The sequence below is a fragment of the Anastrepha ludens genome, chromosome 4 (assembly GCF_028408465.1).
Source record: "Anastrepha ludens isolate Willacy chromosome 4, idAnaLude1.1, whole genome shotgun sequence".
NCBI classification, from domain to species: domain Eukaryota; kingdom Metazoa; phylum Arthropoda; class Insecta; order Diptera; family Tephritidae; genus Anastrepha; species Anastrepha ludens.
Genome location: NC_071500.1, coordinates 50340440 through 50366745, shown reverse-complemented (window position 1 = coordinate 50366745; position 26306 = coordinate 50340440). Strand labels below are relative to the sequence as shown.

The following is a 26306-nucleotide window of genomic DNA, read 5'->3' as shown; positions in this document are numbered from 1 at the left end:
ACGCTCCCGAGTGATATTTGCAACCGCCTTCTTCAAAGGAAGTAAGGAATGACAACGCTGCTCTCAGACGCCGCCACGTAGAAAATATTTGTGTTGAACTCACTCTATCGTCTACATTTTTTTCTTATTTATAATGTGTTTTAGTCCGGAATGGGATTTGATTGGAGTTGTGCCTGAAATCGTCCAAATCCGCCATTCCAAAAATACTGCACGATTTAATTTACTTTGAATTTCATTCATATAAGAAAACAAATTGAAATCTGTGGGCGATATTATCTGTAGGGATTATCTACTAATACCCATCTTAACAAAGAAATTTTTTGTCGAACCTCCTACAATTATCTGTATGAGATTACCTACAGCATTAATGATTTCTAGCATAAGCACTGTAGGATTTCGGTGGCAAGGCCTTCAAACATTTGTCCAACTCTGGGCAAACGAGTTTACCAGCCTCTTTACGGTTCATCGCCCGATTTAAACATCTCAGACATCCTTTCCTGTGGTTACTTGAAGTTGCAAGCTTATGCCAACAATCCTCAAATAACCGCAGCCCTTAAGGAGAATATTCGAAAGGAATGCAAACTGTTATCATCGGAAATTTTGCGGAGAGTAATAGAAAATGAGATAAAATGGCCGAAAATGTGTATCAACATCTTTCCACTTTACAGAAAAAGTTGCAAAGGTCCATGTAAAGACTTCCACTACTCAAACAATTTTTTTGTATTCCGTAAAAAAATAATTCAAAAACAAAATTCTTCTTTGAAATTACTGAAAATGATAAATAACTTTATGTCACCTTGTATATCCGACCAAGGCCTGTCACTTCAGCAACAATCCCCCAACACTTAACCAGAGTGTTTATATTGTTACAAAAAACAGCAACACTGACACATATTTCATGAGCCTTAAAACTATTTCAATTCGATTATCATAAAGTCCGCAGTGTCAAGCGCCTCGGAAACGAGCAGAGAACTAAACCATTCTTGGCAGTATGAAAAAAATAAAAAAATATAGTACAACATATTCCATTTTATTAAATGTGTATATTATAATATATTGGCTACTTTTATTTCCCTAATCTGCATGAAATTGGAAAAATGCGTGCAATTTAATATTTATACTCGTCTACCATTTAAGGTGAGTTGAGTGAAAAATGAATAGTAATCTATTACTTTAAGACATGCCTACTAACACTTCTGTTTACTGAAATTAAACACCCACAACTTTTCCCTGCTAATTTAATATCCATGTATGAATATTGTGCACCCACCAGTCAATTTACACATATCATTGGCTTATAATTGCGGAAAACGTAGGTTGGGTCTGCTATAAAAATCACAAGAAAATGGGTGAAGAACATTACAGGTAGTTATTTAATAAGATACAAAAAAATGTGAAAAGCGCAAAAACGCAAGCCCAGAAATTGAAAGCTGTCATACTTAGAATTTGTTTCTACATACACTGGTGCTCACAAAATTAAATTACGCTGTAGTAGTGACGTTAAGCAAAGCAATAAATCTGACAAAAACGAGCATTGTATAAAAACAAATCGAGGAAAAAGTTTAAAAATTTAATTAACCCTTTAGAAGGCGCGCTATGAGCAATTTGCTCACGCAATTTTAAAATTGCCAAATTTTCAATGTTTACCGTTAGTCCTAGAATAACGGAGTTCAGTACCTCTAAGTAAATGATTTGTCTTTGCAATAAGAAGCATTCGAAGTGTGTAGTGTGCGAATAGAGATCGAAGATATTGGTTTACTTTATATGTGCGGCATTTTGCTCATTGCGCGCCTAACTACGTAAGTATTTTAATACAGTGCACTCGCGATAACTCGAACTAATTAAAACAGGCGCTGTTCGATTTATCGAATTTGTTCGACTTATCAATTGAGTGTGCTATGTTAAAAAAACAGTCATCGATATCGATTTTTTTCAATTAAATTTATTTATTTATTTACATATGGATATGAACATGAATATGTTTAAAATAATTAATTCGTTTCAATATTTTTCATCAAATATTTGGCAGTCTTTGTGTCAATTACACAAAAAAAGTCAGCTTTAACAGAAAAGTTAGGCCGAAAAGAAAGTTGTAATGTGTGTTTGTCTTTTCTTGCCTGCAGCAATGTTGAATATGACTTTTTCACGCAGCAATTGAAGAGTGTTAACCTTTGCGGGGCTTACTTGTTCAGTTGTGGCCCACTGAATTACCTTATTGATAGAGCTAACTGCCTCCTCAGATGATATCCGCTCACATGTCTCAGTTGTGTTGTTAAACTCAGACTCAGAATCACTAGTTTCAATTATTACTTCTGTGTCGGTAAATTCGGCACCATCATTCCATTTGTTAACATCATAAAGCGTAAATTCGACCTGTAAATTATGTTTTTCATGTTATGTTCTTTCAAGATGAGTCCACTTATTGGGTAATTCTTTTTTCTTTGGCACAGAAACCATTTGTATAAAGCGGCTTTCATTTTAGGAAACTCAGAAGCTTTTAAAGTTCTCCTCTTCCCAGGACCCAAAAACGTGTTGTTTACTGCTTTTAAAATTACCTTGTCTTTCTTTTTTATAAGACTTATGGTGGACTTGGCTACCCCATATTCCTTCGCTAGAGAAGTAACACTACATCCACGTTTAATTTTGTTAAGGACTTCAGCCCTCTCTTTTAATGTTAAACACTTCAACCTTTTACGATCCATTACTCACATGCACTGATACACTACAAATGACAAATTTAAAGCAATTTGGTCAATGCAAGATGTTGTTCCCAGAAAACTAACGGGATATTAACGTCGAAATATTCATATGGACAATACACTAGTATACATATAATTTATATAATTACATATACTATTACATATGTATGTATGTACAAAATGTACATGTTTGAAAAGAATGTGTGTACAAATAAATTTGTTTTTTTGTTCGAGTTATAGCGCTTTAATATTGTTCGAGTTACAAACTAGTCAATAGGGAAAAAAATGTGTTCGAGTTAGCACGTCGTTCGACTTAGCGGCTATTCGAGTTACCGCGAGTGCACTGTATATTTATTTTTTTGCAATAATCGCGTATAATTTCTCTTTATAATTATTTAGGTAAATTTTTTAACAAAATGATGGAAACTAATAGCAAACGTCGTGGTCTGGCAAATTACACCTCACAAATTGCATCTTGGTTGGACGAAATTTTGGATGACGAGGACGACGTGGAAGAAGATTTTGAGGAAAGTGATTGTGAAAGTGAACACACTGATCACCAAAGTAACACAGAACAATCTTCTGATACCGACGCAGGCTTTGATCAAGATGAAAACATCGAAATGCCGCGAGGAAGGCGGTAATTTTATTTGGGAAAAGACATGTGTACAAAATGGGCTATGGATGTACCCACTCGCAATATACGTACTAGACGCTGTAACATAGTTAAACATCTTCCAGGAGTTAAGGGCACAGCGAAAGACGCTATAACCCCTTCACAATGCCTCGCACTATTATTGAAAGATACTTTACTTGAAAAATTTATAACATTTATAATGCAACAATTTATAAATGCAATACCCAAATCATGACACAGAGAAGGTTATTTTTGAAAGAAATTGCTTTGGAGCTTATAAAGCCAAATATTGTACGTCATCAGACTATCAAAACACTTCCAAGCTCATTAAAAGAAATTATATCACATATAGTGCCAAACAATGAACATTTAGAAGCCTCTGAAAATAATGGATTTTGCGCATTGTGTCCCAGGCGAAAAAATAGACGCACCAAAAAAGGATGTTTTTTGTGCTACAAATTACTCTCCACCGAGCACGCAAGAACTATATGTCCAACTTGTTTCGATTGCTCCTTTAACAAATATCTGGCTCAATATTGAATTTTTATTAATATATATTGCTACTAATTAAAATTTTGTTTTTTGTTGCTAGTGAAAAAAAATGTATTGAGTTTTCGTTTTATCTTTTTTATGTTATCAAAAATAGTTTCTAAGAGTTTAAAACTCAAAAATGCATATATCTTAATAAAAATAAACCATTAACCTATAAAAAAAACACTTTATCTTACTAATCTACCTAACCTAGGAGCATAATGTGTTTATGTGAAAGTGGTGTGAGCAAAATGCTCACGTGCGCCAATTCGTGTAACTTATTAAGGCGCGCCTTCTCGAGGGTTAAATTTATACCACTTATGCTATGCATTTTTTTAATTAATAGGACTATGAATAAGTTCGTTTCGGTTTTACAACAGATGGCGTAACTTGATTATTATTCCATCGATCCACATTTCTAAACATTCATTGGAGAGCTACTGTCGTAAGGCACAAACGTCAGTATAAGTTTTTTATTTGAAGCGTAAACAACAATATTTTTACCACACTTGAAAATGTCGAATTTCGTGCCAAATAATGTGTTTTTGCGGGGAATTCTTCTTCATTATTTTAATATGAAGAAAAAAGCAGCCGAAAGTCATCGTATCTTGGTGGAAGTTTATGGTGAGCATGCTCTATCTGAGCGAACGTGCCAGAAGTGGTTTGCACGCTTTAAAAGTGGTGATTTTGGCTTGGAAGACGAAGAACGCGAGGGTGCGCCGCCAAAGTTCATGGATACCGAATTGGAGGAATTGCTCGATCAAGATCCGGCTCAAACGCAAGAAGAGGTTGCAAAAACTTTGGGAGTTGATCAATCAACCATTTCCAAACGTTTAAAAGCCATGGGAATGATCCGAAAGGTAGGCCATTGGGTGCCGTATGAATTGAAGCCAAGAGACGTTGAACGCCGTTTTATGGCATGCGAACAACTGCTTCAACGGCACAAAAGAAAGGGTTTTTTGCATCGAATTGTGACTGGCGATGAAAAGTGGGTCCATTACGACAATCCAAAACGTCGGGCAACGTATGGATACCCTGGCCATGCTTCAACATCGACGTCGGCGCAGAATATTCATGGCCTGAAGGTTATGCTGTGTATCTGGTGGGACCAGCTGGGTGTTGTGTATTATGAGCTACTGAAACCGAATGAAACGATTACGGGGGATGTCTACCGACGACAATTGATGCGTTTGAGCCGAGCACTGCGAGAAAAACGGCCGCAATACGCCGATAGACACGACAAAGTTATTTTGCAACATGACAATGCTCGGCCACATGTTGCACAAGTGGTCAAAACATACTTAGAAACGCTCAAATGGGATGTCCTACCCCACCCGCTGTATAGTCCAGACCTTGCGCCATCCGATTACTATCTCTTCCGATCGATGCAACATGGCCTGGCTGACCAGCACTTCCGTAATTACGATGAAGTCAAAAAATGGATCGATTCGTGGATTGCGGCAAAACCGACCGAATTTTTCACAAAGGGAATCCGTGAATTGCCAGAAAGATGGGAAAAAGTAGTAGTAAGCGATGGACAATATTTTGAATATTAAATTTGTAACCATTTTACGTCAATAAAGTTTCAAATTTCGAAAAAAAACCGCACGAACTTATTCATAGTCCTATTAAAATTAGTTGATCAATAAACTATTGTATTAAAAGTAAAACAATGTAGTCCGCCACAGATTTTGTGCTCATGTAATTAGATATTATAATTAATCTGGAAATAAATGCAATGCATACCAAATTATTTATATGTTAATTTACTCTACACCTTGCACAGCGCGAGGAAATGTGGAAAATCATCACTGGTTTCGCGGAAAAAAATCTCTGGATGAAAAAGCGGCACCAGGACATAGGCACATAAGCATAGAAGTAAAATGAAATGAAGAAGATGGAACGCCACTCTGAAGTAATGCCAAAGCGGTTGCAGGGTGGGCGAAGGCTCAAGGGCAAGTTTTTTAGTCTCCGGACATATCCTTGCTACGACGGCAGCTTTGATGATGCATTAGGCATTTTAAAGCTCCTCGTTCGTAAAAACAAGTTATTTTTTTGCATTGCTAATATTTTGTTGGAACCCACTTATGCCGTATCACTTCCGCATATTGGTCACTCATCAAGTGCACCCAATGCTGGCATTGACGTTGAGTAATCTTGTGCTAATCCTCTTGGATGATCTACCTTAATGAAGCCTTTTTTGCTGGCTTTTTTGCAGATACTGTTTTTTTATGATTCAACACACATTTTCGATTAGGTTTAAGTTGACGCTTTTCGCCGGTTACTCAAGAGTTTTTATAAAATCGATCCTAATCTACTATTTCACTAACCGAGAAAAATGTGTGGGGTGGTTGTCTTGCGCTAAAACTCAAGTAAGAGGAGAATTAACAGAGTAATTTCCTACCAAGTGTTGTTGCAAGATATCCTTGTTTATAATTCCAGTCATTTTACCTTGCACAATTGGACCATCACCTGAGCACGTAAAATACTCCCACATTATAACCGACAAATCATTATTTTTAAGTGTTTTTTTTTGTTTATTTGAGACTCGCGTACCGTTTTCCATTACTTACAAACACATTAAATTTAGACTTATCGCTCCAAACAATTAATTTCAAACATTAGGCTGTGTATTCAAATTTTGTTTGACAAAGGCGCACCGGTTTGTAATATTTTTTTAGTTTAGATTCATTGACTTTACGTCGAGTAATGCAAATCTAATAATTCTCTTCGATTTGTGCTCTGATTTCGATCGAGGTCAAAAAATGGCCTGCCTTAATAAAGCTGTTGTCGTCCTCCGTGGCTTATTTCGTGGCAAATTTTGAAACTTTTCATTTCTATTAAAATATGCTATTGTGTTATTTACTTTTCCTCTTGCCTACGGCGGCCGCCGTAGCCGAATGGGTTGGTGCGTGATTACCATTCGGAATTCACCGAGAGGTCGTTAGTTCGAATCTCGGTGAAGGCAAAATTAATAAAAACATTTTTCTAATAGCGGTCGCCCCTCGGCAGGCAATGGCAAACCTCCGAGTGTATTTCTGCCATGAAAAAGCTCCTCATAAAAATATCTGCCGTTCGGAGTCGGCTTGAAACTGTAGGTCCCTCCATTTGTGGAACAACATCAAGACGCACACCACAAATAGGAGGAGGAGCTCGGCCAAACACCTAACAGAAGTGTACGCGCCAATTATTTTTTTTTTTTTTTTTTTTTTTTCTTGCAACAACTCTAAACATACAATGGCTTTGGCTATATTGATTGATATCATATAATTACAGAAGAGAGAGGAACTTATTCGAAAAAAATTTTCCTCGGTAAGCAACTGGCGTTTGTCGCATTCGTACTTCCTTTATGGCAGCAACAATCTCGGATAGCCAACCGACAATTTGGGCCCTGAACTGTATTATGATGCACTCGAAACAGGTCAGGAAATGCCTTGTGTCACTTTCGATTGCATCAGATTTCTTCGACATAATAATATGGGTACCTGGTCATAGTGACATTGCGGGAAACTGCGAAGCCGACGAGCTGGCCAGACAAGGAACCTGTGAGGTAGTGTGCCCGCGAAAGGAGAGGATCGGGATCTCTTTGACAACCTGCGCTCTACTCCTGGGCTTTGCACGAACTCAGCGAGCGCTAGACAAGTACCCAAACGTGTAATCTTTTTGGCCACGTGTGGATCGTAGGTTTTTGAGGGATATTCTGAGGATGACAAAATCTCAGCTCTCAAATGTTGTGGGCATCCTCACAGGTCTGTGGGTATACATGCCGTAAGACTCGGAATTACTTCGAGTCGTTTTTGCGTCAGCTGTATGGAGGATGAGGTGGAATCATCTGAGCATATGCTCCTTAGCTGCCCCTTTCTCGCGGGACTAAGATTTAAGCATCTTTGTTCTCACTTATTTTCTGCGCCTGCTGACATAGTAGGTCTTGACATCAAAAATCTAATGAACTTCATCAGCAGCATAAAGCGGCTAACACAGCCGCATGTTAATCACCGTTAATAGTCCACAAATACTCACTCAAATACTTTTCCACAAGCACGTTAAAGTTTTTTTTTATAGTTGTGATTTTAACTTATCAATCTGCTGTTTTGTGTTTACAAATAGATTACTTTGTTGTAGTCTAAAATTTTAATTGGTGTCTGTTGCCCCACACCTCCACCTTCTACTAAATGTGTCTCAACATCTGCCAAATTTCTGTTTTGACTTTGTCCCGTTTTCTCATGTGGGCACCTTGCTGTCTTAACACTCCTCAAAATGGTCTCAAGCAAATCGGATCTCCGCATGCGCGCATGCAAATGAGGCCATAAAGTTAAAATTGAGTTGTCAAACTACGGAATGACAGCTGATGTTAAGACAGTGACGGCAAGAAATTCGGTAAGACAAATATGTTTTAATACTGAAATTCGCGCTCTCCACCTAACATTTCTGTTTTAACAGAACATTTTTAACATAATTTATAGAAGATGTAGATGTGGGGTTAACATTTCTCGACGAATTGCATGTAACAGTGAGTCTAAAAAACGAAATTGCGTTGAGAGCCCAGACTACTTTTAACAGGAATTTACAATTGCTTTTACATACATATGAAATTCATATATTATAATTTTGTTTTCTTTTCTTGTTGCAGTGAATTTGTTAATTAACAATTCTCGTCGAATTTTTTACGCCAACTAACCGACTGACCGAAGCCGTAACCACAAGCCTAAGTAAATTCAGCGATTTTGTATTTGGGCCAGAAAAATGCAACGAGTGTGAGAGTGGCTTGTGCTTGCCAAATTGAACACGTCTGTCAATGCCAATTGCTTTTGCGTCTTTTTTTTCTTGTTCTACGCATTATGGCCGCGCACCTTAAATCGGCCAAACCACAATAGCAAGTTACAAGCTTGAATGTGGACTTAAGTGAAGACACGCACTTATCATACAAACTCAGCCAAAACCTTGCACACACACTCACACACAATTGCAGTTGAAGTTAACCAGTAGCCTGTCGCTTTCTTTTGGCTTCCATCGGTCTGCAGCTAACACTAAGCAAGTGACTAACTTTGACTGAGCAGTGCGCATTTTAGAGCGTATGGACAAAACTCAGGTAGAAATATTTGCGCATAAGGGGAATACTTCTATGGATGAAAATGGATTACACTAAACGTTTTTTATGGCTTTCCGGCATTTTATTGGGTGAGTAAACAACAAGTATATGTACATATGCATCTACATACGTACAGGGTGGTCCATTTAGCGCTTGAAATTTATTAATTGAGTAAAATCTGTTTGTAAATGCATGGGCCTGCCACGATGACTGTTTATTTAAAATTTCAAAATTGAAAATTTGATTTTTTACAAAAATGCTTATCTTCATATTGGAAATATGCAGTTAAAATGTTTTTAACTTTTTTAAGCATTAGGGACACATTTAGTAAATAATTGAACGTAAACACAATTTTTTAGGCACGGATGTTATTTTCATTATCAAAGTCTCGAAAACCGATAGTTCGTACTATTCTTTGGCCTTTACTGTCACATATACTTTGACCAATTTTTAACATTAATAAAGTTTAAGCATACGAGTACTTAAACTTATACAATTCTTAACATATACTGTAAACTATGTTTTAACGTTTGCTTTATCCTCTTATTTAACCCGTACTACAACGCAACATAACACCAATAAAAAATTTCTTCACTTATTGTCTTATTTGAAGGTGCAGACATCCACATTATTTATACGATATGATTTTAATCTCGTGACGGTCTCAGCTGGGTTTGCAAGAGCGCATCTTGTTGACCCACTATTCCAAGACCTTGGTGACGGTTTATGGTTCTTTCACTTGAACGGGTTTTTTCTGGCAGGACAACTAGCAAGTACAGCACTCATACAACATTAAGTCCATTGTACTGCATTCGGGTTCCTTTTTTTAATTTTCTTTAAATCTACCCGACCTCCGAAGAAATCTGAGTAGATCTTGTGGTGCCAAGGAGCCAAGGTGGTCGCTTCTTAACACATCAGTGCCAAAAACCTCAAGCCTGATTCGATCGAGGGCGGGGCAGACGCACAGAAAGTGGTCCGCCGTCTCATTCCCCTCTCCACATACTGGGCAGAGTGCACTGTCTGAGACGCCCACCTTTTCCATGAGCTTTACCCATAGAAAGTGACCCGCCAACAGTCCAACCAGCTATCTGCAGTCCCTTCTACTTAGTGACAGGAGGAGCTGCGACAGTCCGTCGGACAGTTAATATAAGTTTTGCCCATCTGCAGTTTCTCTCAGCCTGCCTAGCTCGCTTATATATTAGAGTAACCCGAATGACAGAACGTGTTCCGGGTCAAAAAAGTTGGCGTCAAAGTCCCTCCCAGCTAAAGAGTCAGAGATCTCGTTACCCGCGATACCTACGTGTGCCGGTATTCATGTTAGCATCAGAATATTAAGTCTAACGACATAGTTCTCCCTCGATTTACTGGACTCAACTACCCTTGAAGTGGTTGGAGGGTTGTCTAAGGCCACGAGCGCAGCTTTGCTGTCGCTGCAGACACATACAGATCAGCGCCTCCATCTGTTTTCCAGCACAAAGTTCATTGCTTCCTGAACAGCAAACACCTCCGCTTGAAACACAGATGTGTACATACCAAAAGCTAAGGGTAGTTTAGTCCTGCTGTATTCCAAGTAGACACCAAAGCCGGACCGCTGTCGGTTCAGGAGCCATTCGTAAAAATGCGAAAACAGTGTTTGCCGGTCTCATTTTCATAGTGACCCTCACAATTGAGCCTCTGGCAGCAGCACACTGTGTCTCATTAATGGCTTGCTCGATATCGGTCAGTCGGTTCTTCGCGCACCTCGCAAAAAAATTCAACGGAGTCACAGCTGCGAGGCGGCCAATTGACGTCGCCGAGACGGTTAGTAATACAATTACCGAATTTGACGCACAAAAGATCAATTGTGGTGTGTACTGTGTGGCTGGACGCGATATGTCTATGTTTTCCATTTACAGCCAAAAAAATCCGTGTATCTTCATTTTCTCAGGTTGCTCGACACTCATGTGCTGATTTTCCGATGCCGATATGCGACAGTTCTGTTTATTTAACATAGACGCCCAGAGGAATATTTACTTAGTCAGAATATATGATTTTGATACCTTTTTATGAAATGCAATGGTTGGACTACATAACATTGACTTTGGAAATAGGTTTTTGACAAGATTTTTAATTGATTTTCAATTAATTTTATTCTCCGGAGAGTTGATACTGACTTTCGGTCAAAACTTCCAGTGGGAAAGAACTGGCATTGTCAGAATTAAAAAAAAACATATATGAACCGCCCTGTATACATATATATTATATACATATATATATGGCATATGCGTATGTATGTATGTATTTTACATATCTTCGGTACGGAACCAACTAATAATAATAATTTTATATATCGTAGAAATCAAATTTTTCTCAATGTTTTATACTTATCGATGAGTAACGGTGCATATTTTGATATATTAATTACTCAGTGGTCAACTTGAGTACTGATTGGTGATTGGTAATTGTTGATTCATTTTTTTTTTTGTTTTCTTTGAGTATTGTTTAATGACAAATGGGTAAATGGCTAATGACTTGCTTTTGGGTTTTCGCCACGGCCTCGATGTTTCCTTGTTTTAATTAATTGGGTTGAGTTTTTACATTGATAAACAAGTTTGAAAAATTATTATTTTCTGCATGAACTTGAAACGCTTTTTTGTTGTTAGTTTAATTGGTGTTTGTTTTTCGGTAGATGGGTATTTATGAAGGTAATGTGAAAGCATTTGGAAAGTACTTATATATTTGCGGCCAAAATTTTATTTTAAGTAAGTTTGAGCAAATAAGTAGGTCAAGTCCAAATGGGTGTGTTAATGATTTGATATTTTGGAATTTAAGTATAAAAGGAAAATGAAAATTTTTGATTTTTAAGTAGACAACTTCATCAGATATGAAGTCTGAAATGAAACGGAAAAGGGTAATTGGTTCGTTAATGATTCATAAGACAATGAGTTTGATACAGGAAATTGAGCTGGTTTCTTTATTGCGTGTGTGCTTCTCCTCCTACTTGTGGTGTGCATCTTGTTGTTGTTTCACAAATGGAGGGATCCACAGTTTTAAGTCGACTGGAAACGCCAAATGGGTTTTTATGAGGTTTGCTATTGCCTGCCGAGGGGCGACCGCTCTCAGAAAAAACGTTTTCTATTGTTTGGTGTTTCATGCACGGAGATTCGCACCTTCGTACTTCGGAATGATAGTCACGGACCATTTACTCGGCTACAACGGCTACAACTTTCCCATATACATAAACGGTTATCACAAAAACAAGTACTTTTGTATGTACGTTGAATGTAAGAAATATTTTTGTTGTAATTTCTAGTATTTCTTGTTGCCGGTTGATTTATAAATTTAACATGTGCATGTAATGTCTTTGTAATATCATCAAAATGATTAGAAATTCATTCAGAATTGTTACCTTTTTTGGCATTTTACTAAGCACTATTTCCACTTACGAGGCGGGCCAGTCAAATTAATAATTGTTCGACAAGCATTCGTTTCGCCACTTATTTCACATAAATCATTTATATCCATGATTTGCCCTATAATTCTGTATATTAACGTTTTTGCACATTTAGCTAAACCTTGTCAGAGTAGATATCTTTATTTTATCACCTAAATCATTGCATTTGCCCTCATCAACATGCAAAATGAATACAGAACCTCGCTAGGATCCGCTTAAATTCATTTTCTTTCACTTATTAACTATTTTTCAGCCATAATTTCCTACTAAATAGATATTATACAATATTCTTTAATCTTATGTGCCATATTTCCTAACAAGCGGTTCCATCCAATGCCAAAAATGTTGGTCCACCAACAAATTTATTTTTAAAAATAAAATATACTGAAATCATGTTTTCGGAAAATTTCCGAACTTCTAGACATTTATATACCAGTATACACAAAATGTCCAAGGCCTTGTGGGGGTTACTGACGAACGCTTGAGGCGTAACTGAACGGCCTAAATATTTTCTACATTATTCACATAATATCGATCTTTCTGCACACACTACAAAATATGTTGAACGGATCAAAACGTAGCTACGGAATCAACAAATGGCAATAGGACGCCTGAGTTTAGGGCGCCAAAAGATCGATTATTTGATGAGATGTGTTGCATGACATTTCATGCTGCTGAAATCGCAGGCCATGTCTGCTAGTGAGCTCGCAAAAAATCGTTAATAACCAAAATAGCGCTTTATCAAAATAGCGCTTTTAGTAACTTATTTAAAATGAAGAGAAGAATTAGGCCGCAACTACTCAGATGCCCACTGAAAGTAAATTTTTCTAAAGTGAAAAAGCTGTTCCTTTCAAACAATCTATGGTTCAAATCTCTTTATCTGGCACTACGAAAAAATTGATTTGTTCATTGCACTCATTACTAAAATTTTAGCAACCGACACACCTTAACTAAACCTTGCAAATTGCTCAAGCTTACAGTCACTGTTAACAGTTATCGCACCGTTTTTTTATAACCATATGCACTTGAGCTAAAGTGTAGTCTAATTTTGGTCATATAACGGTTATATGTAACAGCTTAAAAGCATAGATATGTATCGGCATACATACATAAAAAAGGGGTTTTCAATAAGTACCCGCGTAAGAAATGAAGACACCATTCTTTTTCAAGAAATTGTTTTTTAACCCCTCCAAAAATAGAATTTCTCGAACTCTCGCGTCCGTCTCGACGATGGCTTCTTCGTTTCAACTAATGTTTTTTCCGCGAGTCACATCTTTATATTAGGGAAAAAGAAAAAGTCGCAGGGAGCCAAATCGGGTGAATACGGGGGCTCGGTAGCAATTCATGCAGTTTGGCGCCGACAACTCCATATGAAAGTGCTGGCGCGTTATCGTGGTGAAACAGCACCTTCTTTGCGACAGTGTCTTTTTCAATTTTTTGTAAAAGCGGTCCAATAACTCACTGTAGTATTGTCCAGTGATCGTTCTACTTTTTTCTAAAAATCCATCAGGATGACGCTGTTCGCATACCAAAAAATCGTCGCCATAACCTTTCCGGCTGATCGGACTGTCTTCGCTTTCTTTGGAGCACATTCACCGGGAGAAATCCATTGCTTTGATTGTTGCTTAGTTTCTGGTGTGTAATGATAAATCCAGGCTTCATCAACGGTGACAGCGACGTGACAAACACTGCTTCGAAGTTAACAGCCACATCCGCTTGTTGTCCACCATGAGCAACCGGCAATTTTTTCATCGCAAAATTATCATAAATATTAATGAAGTAAATTAAATTAATTAACAATTTTATCATCGCCAACTTATCATGTAAAATATTAATTGCCGTTCCGGCCGACACTTATGGCCTCTGTTACTTCGCGCACTTTCCTTCGCTCCTCGGTAACCACGCCTGCCGGGCGTCCTGATCGCTCCTCATCTAAAACAGGTGTTCACCCACGCTTAAATTCGTTGAACCAATATCTTACTGTTTTCATAGATGGTGAAGTATCTCCATAGCCAGCATCCAACTTTGCTTTTATCTCCTCGCATTTTTTCCCATCCAAAAACAAAAGGCGAATTACCGAACGATACTGTTCGTTTTCCATTTTAGCGAAAATCACGAAACATGTCTTACTCGAATAGTTATGAAGTCCAAACTATCAATCAGTATTAAATTTATTTTGCCGCCGTTTGATAGATGACAACACACGAAGCACACCAACTTCTCTCAGGAATGCCCTCTGTCATCAAACACGAGTACTTATTGAACCACCTTTGTACATTTGTGTACCAAAATGCTCAGAATGAAGAGAGGAATCGATTTAAATATAACTAAAGTAAAATTTAATATATTTTTGAATGAAATTTCATGCATGTTTTACGTTTCTACCAAGGTAATTTGGCATTTAAAATGAGTGAAATTGGGTAATAGCCACACCCACTTCTTATATAATGGATATTTTGAAAAAATAAAAAGATATCTCTGTTGTAAATGATGCAAGATTACTTATTTTTGGTGAAAGTGACGAGCCCAAAAAAATTTACAAAATTTTGATAAATGAACGATGCCCCTTACTTTGTGTAAATGAGTATATCTCGATTGTGACTTAATAAAACTCACCTAAACTTTGTGCAGGTATTACTTCCCACTTCATAAATATTACTGAGATTTCATAAGACCATGCCCACTTTATATGTACATGCATATATAACGGGTTTTTCAGTAAGAGCGCTTCAACTTTTGAACTTTTTTGAATAAAACACAAACGGTTTGACTTTTTTAACTAATTTTTTTTTTTTTTACTATCGAGTTTGAACATGTACATTTAAGTATGAAATTCGATTTCTTTTGCATGACCACCACGTGCACGTTTTACGAAGTCCAATCGTTGAACCCAATTTTCTACCACTCTTTTGCATAAATCGGCCGAAATTCCAGCAATTTCGCGTTCAATATTGGCTCTGACAATACAAATAACAAGCGAAAAATAAAAAATATTGCGTCGTTCGCCCTCCCTATCGGAAAAAAGTTGACGCGCACCTATTGAACAACCTATATTATAATTGGCGTCTATGCCCTTTTTGGGTGTTTGGCCGAGCTCCTCCTGCTATTTGTGGCCTGCATCTTGATGTTGTTCCACAAATGGAGGGACCTTCAGTTTTAAGATATGTTTTATCAGGAGCTTTTTCATGATAAAAAACTCGGTGGTTTGCCATTGTCTGCCGAGTGGCGGCCGCTATTAGAAAACTATAAAGTAAGACTCAATTTCCGTTTGCCTATTTGATGCTAGAAGGGTTAGCTCTCATTGGCCTTAAGTTTGTTTTTTATTCCAGTGTTTACGACCAGCACAAATTATTCGATGCGAACCAAATTTAACACTTCGAAATTTATGTTTTTTAAGTTTGTAAAATTTTTAAATTTTGATTTAATATAAAAACACAGCTTCATTAGAATAGAAAACACATAAATAAAAACTTCAAACGTCTTAAAAATTAACGAATGGAAAAACTTTGATGTTTGCCAATTTCGAAAATTCAGGTAATATTAAAAAAAAAATTTCAGTTATCCACTGTTTTTATTCACTCTATTCTGGTATTTTAAACCACAATTCACTATTATGTGAAGTTATGAGATTTTCGCCAAGAGTCTTGCGCATTTTTTTCATGGTTCCTGTCATTTTTGTCGATATATCTGGTCTCATTATTTTTAAGAATTTTCAAAAGGTTTAGGCTTTTATTGCTGCTTTTGTAGTCTTTATATTGCAATATATTAACAAAAATAGTGAACGCTACAAATATTGCAAGCTTTATACAAAAAATAGCCGTCCCACCATTATTCACAGTCACTGTACATCCGCTGTATATTTTAGCCATACTATATTTTGTAATATCCGACATTTGAAAATATTGCTTTTGCCATTTCTACAAACACTAATTAACCCCAAATATCTATAAGTGCAACAACAACAAAAAAGGAAATAGAAAACCTAACAACAAGTCCATAAAAAATCAACTTGTACAAACTTGTAAATATCGTTGACTGATTATTAACAAAAATTATTCGTATCGTATCTGTGGCAAAATCTGCTGCATGTATACAGGTCCAATTCTACTTGCAGCCTTGACGTTACAAGATGCCGCCAGTCCAGTATTTCAAAATCACAAAACGAAAGAGTGGACGAATTTAGATAATATCACATTCTCTTTTGATTGCACGCATCGACCGGTTGGCTTCTACGCCGACATGGAGTACAATTGTCAGGTGAATAGTAGATAAGAAATAAAATTAAAAAAATAGGATAAAAAAAAATTATGTTAAAAACAAAAACGTAAACATAAGAAAAGCTTAGTTTTGCGACAATTGCGTATGTGTGTGTGTTAGAGAGAGAAGAGTGAAACTGGTATTGCTCACATTTATTCAAAGTTGTGGAGTTTTTAATTTAAGTAGCTTTCGAGTAGCACTTTTAATAATTGTTAACAGCCTAAAAGTATGCGCACAATTTCATTAACCTGCCCATTTTCTCATTAAAATGCTTAGATCTTCCACATGTGCGATGAAGAGGGTAATCGCATACCGCATTTATGCGCCAACGAGACTTCTTTCAATCAGGAGTATCGCATCTGTGATTGGGATTACAATTTTAATTGTACAGAGTCACCGGTAATGAATAGAAATATGCATACTGACAATGAGCGTACAAATTTTCGAGATCATTTTTATTAAGATTTACATATTTTTCAGAAATGGTTTTATCTGAACGAGCTGACGTATGCCACAGAACCACCTGACGAGGATGAAGATTATTGAAACGCAACCTATCCACTTCGAAGCGCCCTAAACATCTGCGCTTCTCAAGTTCACGCTAAGTGACCTTACTGACAAGTAATTAGTTAAGTGCAATCGTATTTATGTTATTGTAATTAGTTATAATATGCTATGGCGTAAATATCCTAAAATATTTCTATAAACTTAATTAATGAGATTCGAAATCAGTCGATTTCATTTAAACAGATTTAGTAAATTTGTAAATTACTGAAATGCTAGCGCTAACGTGTTTTTTTTTCATTTATATGTATGTATGTTTGTATATTTGTTATGTACGCAAATATGAATATTCATATATGTATGCATATTAACATATGTATGTATGTAATTGCCTATAAATGCATACGTAAAAGGCGTGCAATAATTGTCCAATAATTTATGTAGTTGATTTAGTGACGATGTTGTTATTCAATTGTAAATATTTGTATACGGAGTTTTTATGTTATATTTAAAATTTGTCGATCAAAAAAGATAGAAGCGAATAATAAAATATTGTAAACAGTTGAATTAATTGGGACTATTAGAAATAGTAAACATATCCATTATTTCTTTCATATGGCCACATTACATATCTAGAAGAGTTGGCGGAGGGGTTTACTTGAAATGCCTAAAAACGCTTACTTCAATTTTTTTGTTTTTGTGATGACGGTTTTCATTGATTGAACCGTTTTCTTTGAAAGTGGTGTACAGGGTTTGATTGAAAAGTAATGAGCCTTCCCGCGCGGAGCGTCTGCCAAGCGATCAGCCGAATCGGCTGATTGGGGAAAATGATTGTTGGGCCTTCCCCTTCCACTAGAAACCGGTCCCAGTTCGCTGGCAACAGCGGTGCAGTCAACATCACTCCGCGCGTGAAAGCTGTTTTGAAAGTGTGTTAAGATTTTGCAGTGGCGAAAATGCAGCGATCGTTGGAGCAACGTTACTCGATCAAATTTTGCGTAAAGCTAAACAGTTTGTACCTCAAGGAAGCACTGTAAACGCGGCATTTTACAAAGACGTGCTCCTTCGGCTGAAAAACCGCGTCGCCCGGGTTCGGCCCCACCTCGTCACAATTGGACGACAATGCGCCGGCCCACACCGCCTTCCTCTGCGCCTCTGTATTGGCCAAGATGGGGGTTCTGGTGCTTCCCCTCCCTCCCTACAGCCCAGACTTGTCCCCTCCGGACTTCTTCTTGTTCCCGCGCCTGAAAAGAAAGCTGAAGGGGAGGTGTTTCGACTCCATCGAGGCGATCCAAAAAACTGTGACTGGCGAATTGAACGCGATTCCGGCGGATGACTTTAAAAAATGTTTCCTGCAGTGGAAGGACCGCTACTAGCGATGTATTGACGCTCAAGGGCCCTATTTTGAAGAATATTAGTTGTATAAGCTAAAAAGTTTAATAAAACTGCTTAAAAAAAAATAAGGCTCTTTACTTTTCAATCAAACCCTGTAAGTGTAATTTATTTTATATGGAGATATTTGAGGATTTGCATTTGCATAATTTGAAAAATTTGGCTACATGTTATAACATTTGTTTTGTATTTTTTTAATATTAAATTGATTTAAATTTATAATTTATCATTGCTTTAATGGGATTAACAAGAATGTATAATTTTATTGACTTCAAAAGGTCTTACACCAATTTCTAAGACAGTAAAAAGTAAAAATCTTACTTTACCAAATATCTAAATATTTCAATTTTTTTAGTGAATTTTCAACAATAAAAAAAGAAATAATACAATAAAAAGGATTTATTCCAACCAAAATTTTTTTATTATTATTTATTATAATAAAATTTTCGAAAATTATCATGAATTGGAGGGATTTATGGTAATAAATCAATTATAATATATCTGTAAATCTTCCGAATGTGAAGGGTCTGGAATCATGATGTAAACGTGGTGTACTATATTTCTAAAGTTCTGTGCTTTTCCCCGAGAGCAATAAATTTAGTGACTTAAACTGCTCATTCTCACTAAATGAGGTTTTATATTAGGTGCGCAACTAAGTTCTCGCTGTTTTTTTTGATGAAAATACAACCTTATTCTGAAAAAATGGTTACAAGTGAATCATTAAAAGTATTGTCCATCGCTGGCTACTACTTTTTCCTACCTTTCTAGTAGATCTCGTATACCATCGCGGTAAAACTGTTCATCTTTTGAGGCTATCAACGTATCAAGCCATTTTTTTACGTCTTCATATGAATGAAACTGCTGGTCAGCTAGACCATGTGCCATCGATCGAAACAGTTGATAATGGGACGGCGCAATATCTGGAGAATATGGCGGCTGGGGTAGGATTTCCCATTTCAGTATTTTCAGGTAGGTTTTAACGGGTTTGGCAACGTGAGGCCGAGCGTTGCCATGCTGCAGAATCCCTTTTTCATGCCTCTCCGCGTATTGCGGCCGCTTCTCGCACAGTGCTCGGCTCAATCGCATCAATTGAAGTCGATGGTGATCCCCAGTGATGGTTTCGCTTGGTTTTAACAGTTCATAAGAAATAACACCAACTTGGTGCCAACACATACATACCATAACCTTCGCAGCGTGAATATTCGGCCGAGACGTAGAAGCATAACCGGGGAGTCCCCATGACTTTCTTTTCCTAGGATTGCTGTAATGAATCTATTTTTCATCACCCGTCTCGATGCGAAGAAGAAAACCTTTCCTCTTTTGCCGCTGGAGCAGTCGTTCCCAGGCGAAAAAACGACGTTCAACATCCCTTGATTTTAACTCATAAGGAATCCAAGTCCCCTGTTTCTAAATCATTCCCAAAGCATGCAATCGCCTGAAAATGGATTGGCGGGTAACTCTTAATACTGAAGCAAGCTCTTCTTGCATTTGATACGAATCCTCATTGAGCAATGCCTCCAATTCAGCGTTTTCGAAGGTTTTTGGCCTTCATGCGGACGGTCGTCAACATAAAAATCACCGTCTTTGAAGCGACGGAACTAATCTCGGCACGTTGTTTCACTTAAAGCAACATCTCCATAAACTTTTTGTAGCTCTCGATGCGCTTCCCGCAAATGACGATTATTCGGCACAAAATCAGACATTTTCACAAAACCAAAAGTATACCTATGATACCAAAAGAAAATCACCAAAGAGTCGAAGCAGTTTGTTTACCATATGTCTAAGCTTGGTTTATGACGTTTAGGTTATGGTAAAATCGACTAGCACACACTGTTGGCGGCATCTATTGACAAACAGCGAGAACTTAGTTGCGCACTTAATGGAACATTGCAGATGTTTGATTTTTAAAATTTTTATCTAACATGTCGTCAACCAATTTACTTCTTTCTTTTTTATATATATTTTTTCTCCTTATTAGAATCGCATCTTCTAAGGGCTTTCTAGAAACAAAATGAGCTTGTTTCATTTCATGCAAAATAAACTTTTTATATATTCGGAATTGTTTTATGATTGTATAGTAGTCTTTAAGAACTTTCTTAAAGTACCCTCCATAATTCCAAAAGCGGTATCATTTGATAGAGATCAGAGTGTCCAGAATATAAAGGTTTATGTTCGATCATTTCTACGCCGTTCTTGGGGGACTGAACACCTTTAAGCCACATTAAAGTCAAAATCATATTTATATTTTGTCCAGTACACATATCGCTTTAGGCTATTACCTGTTTGTTTGTGATTACATTTTCTAAATTCTTCAATCAGCGAGAAGGAATTTCTTGGGCACCACTGGATGACTTTACATTCTATGATATAATATATGAGGAAAAACTGAAATTCCGGGAAACTATAAAAATATTTCTGTCATTTACAATGTTGCCACTTGTATAAAAATGCAGTAAATACATTATGTAAAACAATTTTGAACTAAATAGTACTGTCTTTAAGTAAATTGGATTTGCACCATATTCAAAGTAAGTATACCATATTTGTAACTTCATTAACTACGAAAATTTGCGGTGATAAAAGCAATGAAAATTTTAAAAGAGTTTTTTGGAAAAAATTTATAAATAAAAAGTTCATAGTTAAATGTATTAATTTTTATCATCAACCAATTTTTTGCGAAAATGGACTTGTACACCACTTTCAAAGAAAACGGCTGAACTGTTAGTGAGTATTTCAAAGTTCAAAAAATATACATTTTTAAGAGGTTACTTTATTTTTTTTATGCAAAAATACTGGAAAATAACCAAATTACGCCCGAGTTGCTAGAGGTCCTAATAAAGTTATTTTTGCGAATGCTAATATTTCCCAATTAGATTTTATCAAATGTTTTGACCAAATGGCGTATGCCTAAAATATTCTCGACGAAATTCTCCGGCGCATAAACTAAAAATAATATGATAATATTCTCTTTGAATAAAAAAAGCAAAAAAAAAAAACAATTTGAATGTATTTTTTGTCGACCACCCACACCGTCGCGACGGCGTGAATCGTTCAGAAAATTTTCGAGAAGAGTGCGTGTAAAATTTCCGCATATCGGTGAATCCAGATAAATTCAGAAGACGATATTTAAAATGTTGTCCAGAAAAGCGATTCAGATCAAATTCAACCTTCCTCAACCGAGCCATGCACCCACATTAAAGGTGTCTATTCACCTTCTATATCCTGACACCCTCTATATCCTGTAGCGATTTATTCTCTGATGGGTCTTTAAATAGTTGTAGAGCAAAATCAGACATTTTCTCGGATCTGCAGAGTGCAGGGAGATATTTCCACTTGCGCGATTATTTTAATGAGGAAAGTATTCTGTTTGAGGGCGCCTTAGCAGAATTGGTTGGTGCGCAACTACCGCTCGGAAGCGCTCGCGCACGAAACACCACAAATGGAAGAAGTTTTTTCTAGCAGCAGTCTTTCCAAGAATGGCAAACCTCCGAGTGTATTTATGCCATGAAAAAGCTTCTGCCGCAAAAAACTAGCTGCCGTTTGGAGTCGGCATAAAACTGTAGAGGAAAAAATCAACTCGCACGTTACAAACTAAGATCAAGAGCTCGATCAAACCCCTAATAATAGGTGTAAGAACGAATTAGTTTGAGTTTCACTCATATTTTATCTTTTGATTATGGTAAATTGATACTAGGGTCTTAGTGAGTAGCGCTTATAGGTAACTTGATTGAAATAACTTTATACTTAATTAGGATCACTGATCATCGAAATAATTATTTTTCTGAACTTCTTGATAAAAACTGAATACTAAATATAAAACATATAATTCGAATTCGAAATTCGAAATGCCTGTTGATATTATGTCATACTTAACTAGGCATGCATTTCGATAACATTTTATTTAAAGCTGCCCCTGAATTTCGTAAAACTCATGGAAAATAACTCAAAAATATCGATACTGAAAATGCAATGCACTCCTGCCAGAATCAGCTGACGGGCTGACGTCACTTGGGATGTGTTTACAGACAAATTGAGACTGTGTTGGTGATATACGAAAATATCAACCATTGACACTTCGTTGTCGTCTGAACAACGACTGATAGGACGAGTGTGTAAGTACATATGTAATGATGGTACAGAATTCGGCTGGCGAATCTTTCCGTGACGTGGTAGTCGAAGTTCCCCTCACAATTTACTTTTTCATAACAGTTAAAGGGCGAACCTAATAAGTCATCATACATGGATTTTGAATAAAAAACTGAAAAATGATTGAAACAATAAACTAAGGGAACTTTTTCTCTTTTCCCATAAATGAATTTTGAAAACGGAAATTGTGTTTTGTAGTAAGTATTAATATTTTTAAAATCGATTTTTTTTAGAAAATTTGGTCCATGTTTGACCCTCAGGCTCTGTAGTTTCTTCTTCATTTTGCTTTTATTCGGAAATCTATATCATGACTTGTTTAATAATTTCGTTTCTTTCATTTTTTCCAAATTTATTTGCAAATACTTAATTTTAACTCAATTCAAATCATCAAGGCGAATCAAGTAATGGAGGGGCGTCATCTAAAAACACTTAATTTATCTTTCGCAATTTTGACAAGTCTGACGTCAGGTCCTTTACTAATACAAAACTAGCGAAAAAAAAAACAAATAAAAGGATATGAAATTACATGTTTGTGAAAATTTAGTGAATGGCTTGGTAATATTGTGCTTTATGGGATTTAGACTAAACAATTTAATGAGAACGAAGTGCCGCGTGTTAAATTGTGAAATCACAAATGCAGTTTTTTGCGAAAGGCGCCGTGGAAAGAAAGTGTGAGTGTGTGCGTATAATTTCTTGTGTTTCGTTGTTTCCATTACTTTCCCCTACTCTTCCTCTTCACAAACAGTAATTTCACTTCGTTTTGTTCGCTTGATCATTCAATCCCCCTTGGGAACTATGAAAAATGCAGAATTCAGTGGTAGCTCGAATTTCTCAATATTTCAAAGAAGCGTCTTCTCCACGGGAGTTTAGAATTGGAGGAAATACGCGGCACTGCAAATCCCTGGAATATCTGTGGCTGAGTTGTGTATCTGACTTAATCTGCTTTTTGGCGATTCTAATAGAGCTTGGACGTGCTAGAGAGTACATGCGTAAATATTTACATAAAGGGTTTTCCAATAAGATGATTAACGAGAGATGATTAACGACTTTTTATGACCAGAATTGTATGGTATTGATATGGGCAACGTTTATTTTCAACAAGACGGCGCTACGTGCCACACAAGCAACGAAACCATTGATCTTGTGATTTAACACCTTGTGACTTTTTTCTTTGGGGCCACGTGAAAGAGAAGGTTTACGCCAACAGCCCAGGTCATGTATACACTCATACATATTCGAAATTAGTTGTTTCAGCTGACTCAGAATTTTAAATATTCTTGTTGCGATCGTTGACTAAAAGTTTGCTTTTATACATTTAAAATGGTCAATTATAAAATACAAAAAACTTAAAGCCAAATAAATGCATCTATAAAAACTTGTAAACATTGAGTCCTTAATTTAAAGTTAATTAATGAAAATAGGCCGCATTAAAATACTGGTGCGAAACGGGTAAACAAAAAAAAATATATTTAAATAAATGGGAAAATTACATAGTAGTTAAATGATTGTGTGACTAATGCTACAGTTGGTATGGTGAATCCCGTAGGTTAGTCACTGTCTGCCCGCTAATTCGGTGTGTTTGGATTGTAAACATTTCTAATTTTTTTACAATACAATTAAAATTTATTTACCATACAAAAGCAAATCAATTAATTTCTCGGTATATGACTGTAGTGATCGATATCTCGTAAAGTATCAATTAAAAAATTAAAGTTCATGTTCGTTTTCAAGGTGGCATTTCACCCTAAAAAAATTCTTTGGCGGTTTTTTGTTTGTTCCATTCAGGCATGAGTTACAGGGTGTTAATAATAGAAATCAACAAAGAGAGAATTCGGTACATTTTACAGTTTTCTGTAAATTGTGACAGGTGTATTGTGCTGATACTGTAATAGCTAATTACGTGCAATTTCGGTTTCGTCGAATACGGTCAGGAATTTTTGATGTTAACGATGCACCTCGCACGGGCAGGCCCATTGTCGATAATGTCGATAAAATTACAGAAAAAATAGAAGTTGACTTTGATATTAGTACGCGTAGCATCGCCAAAACAGTTTTCAGCCATTTGCGCATCAATTTCACCCGAAAACAATGAATTTATTTCTCATCCAACCATATGCGAAGTGTGTTCAAAAAATAAGGCGAATTTTCAAATTTCGTGGGCTACGTACATTTGGCTTTGGATTATTATTTTTTTATGTTGGTAAACTCATCTCGAAGACATATTTGTGGATTTAGCATGCTTAGTTTGTTTATGAAAGGCATAAATAAGACAATATTTTGCATGTTCGGCGATGTTTTGCTATAGACTACTGGACTTTTCCATTGGGACGATTGGGCTTTGGTTTCGATTTCATAACCATATACCCATGATTCGTCCCCAGTGATGACCCTTTCAAGCAAATCTGGACCATCGTTGGCGTCATTCAACAATTCCTGAGCGATGCTCCTGCGAAGTAGTTTTTGGTTAAAATTCAGCAATTTTGAAATGAACTTCGTTGCCACACGAATGCCCAAAAATTCCGAAAAGGTATGCCATACAACCAACCGATATACCGACATCCTCAGCAACTTCTCTAATTGGGACTCGACGATTTTCTATAACAATTTTCTTCACTTTCACAACATTTCCATCGGTTGTTGATGTGCTGGGGCGTCCAGAGCAAGCGTCGTCATTCATGTCTTCTCGGCCATATTCATCTTCTGTGAAAAACCACTTGTAAACATTTTTTTGACTCAGAGTGCTCTCAGCGTATGCCACTGTCAACATTCTGAGTGGTTTTGAGCACTTAATTCCAGTTGTTACACAAAATATAATGCAACTTCTTTGATCCATTTTTTTTGATAGCAGAAAATTGCCGAACACGTAAAACATTTTTCTTATGCATGCCTCTCACAAACCAACTAAACTTGCTACGAGTATATTGCTGAAGCCGTGAACGTATCCCCGACGAGTGTATCAACATAAAAAAAATAATAATCGAGAGTGTATGTGGGCCACTCGTCTTATTTTTTGAATCAACCTCGTATAATTGGTGCTTACACCCTTTTTAATGTGTTTGACAGAGCTCCTTAGTCTAATTGTGGTGTTCGTCTTAATGTTGCCCCTCGAATGGAGAGACCTATAGTTTTAAGCCGACTCAGAACGGAAAATGTTTTTTATGAGAAGCTTTTCCTTGGCCCAAATACACGTTTGCCATTGCCAGCCGAGCGGTCACGCTGTGGTGTTTCTTGCACGCAGAACCTACGTGCTCCCAAATGGTAGTCACGTTCCAACCTATTCGGCTACGGTGGCCGAATTACAAAATAGGACAACTAAATAGTGTTGATGTTTAAAAATTTTTCGCTGAGGTGTCACGCCTTTTCTTCCATACAAAGTACATGATCGATTTTTTTGTAAATAAAAGGAAAATCCTAGAAAAATCCATCAATGCTGTATAGATGTTGTTGGCATTGAAATATCTGACACTGAGTAAATATATTGAAGTGTTTTTACTTTAAAGTGGAGCGGCTTATTTTTCTGTCGTGATCCGTGCGCCTGAGTTGCTAATGAATCCTCAAATATCTTAAGAGTCGGTATTGTAAGCAAAATTGAATAAAAATAGTTGATGCGTGCATAACGTA

General features: G+C 36.7%; 1 protein-coding gene across 1 annotated transcript in view; it reads left to right on the top strand.

The window, feature by feature from the left end:
• LOC128862258 (uncharacterized) overlaps positions 1-18814 on the top strand; it is a 61391-nt gene extending 42577 nt beyond the window's left edge. Inside the window, exons 2-5 of the mRNA XM_054100781.1 lie at positions 8498-9045; positions 16486-16646; positions 16923-17045; positions 17127-18814. Of these exons, the coding sequence (XP_053956756.1) occupies positions 8994-9045; positions 16486-16646; positions 16923-17045; positions 17127-17192 (402 nt within the window). The 5' untranslated portion in view covers positions 8498-8993 and the 3' untranslated portion in view covers positions 17193-18814. The remainder of the gene's footprint in view (positions 1-8497; positions 9046-16485; positions 16647-16922; positions 17046-17126) is intronic.
• The last annotated feature ends 7492 nt before the right edge of the window (positions 18815-26306 follow it).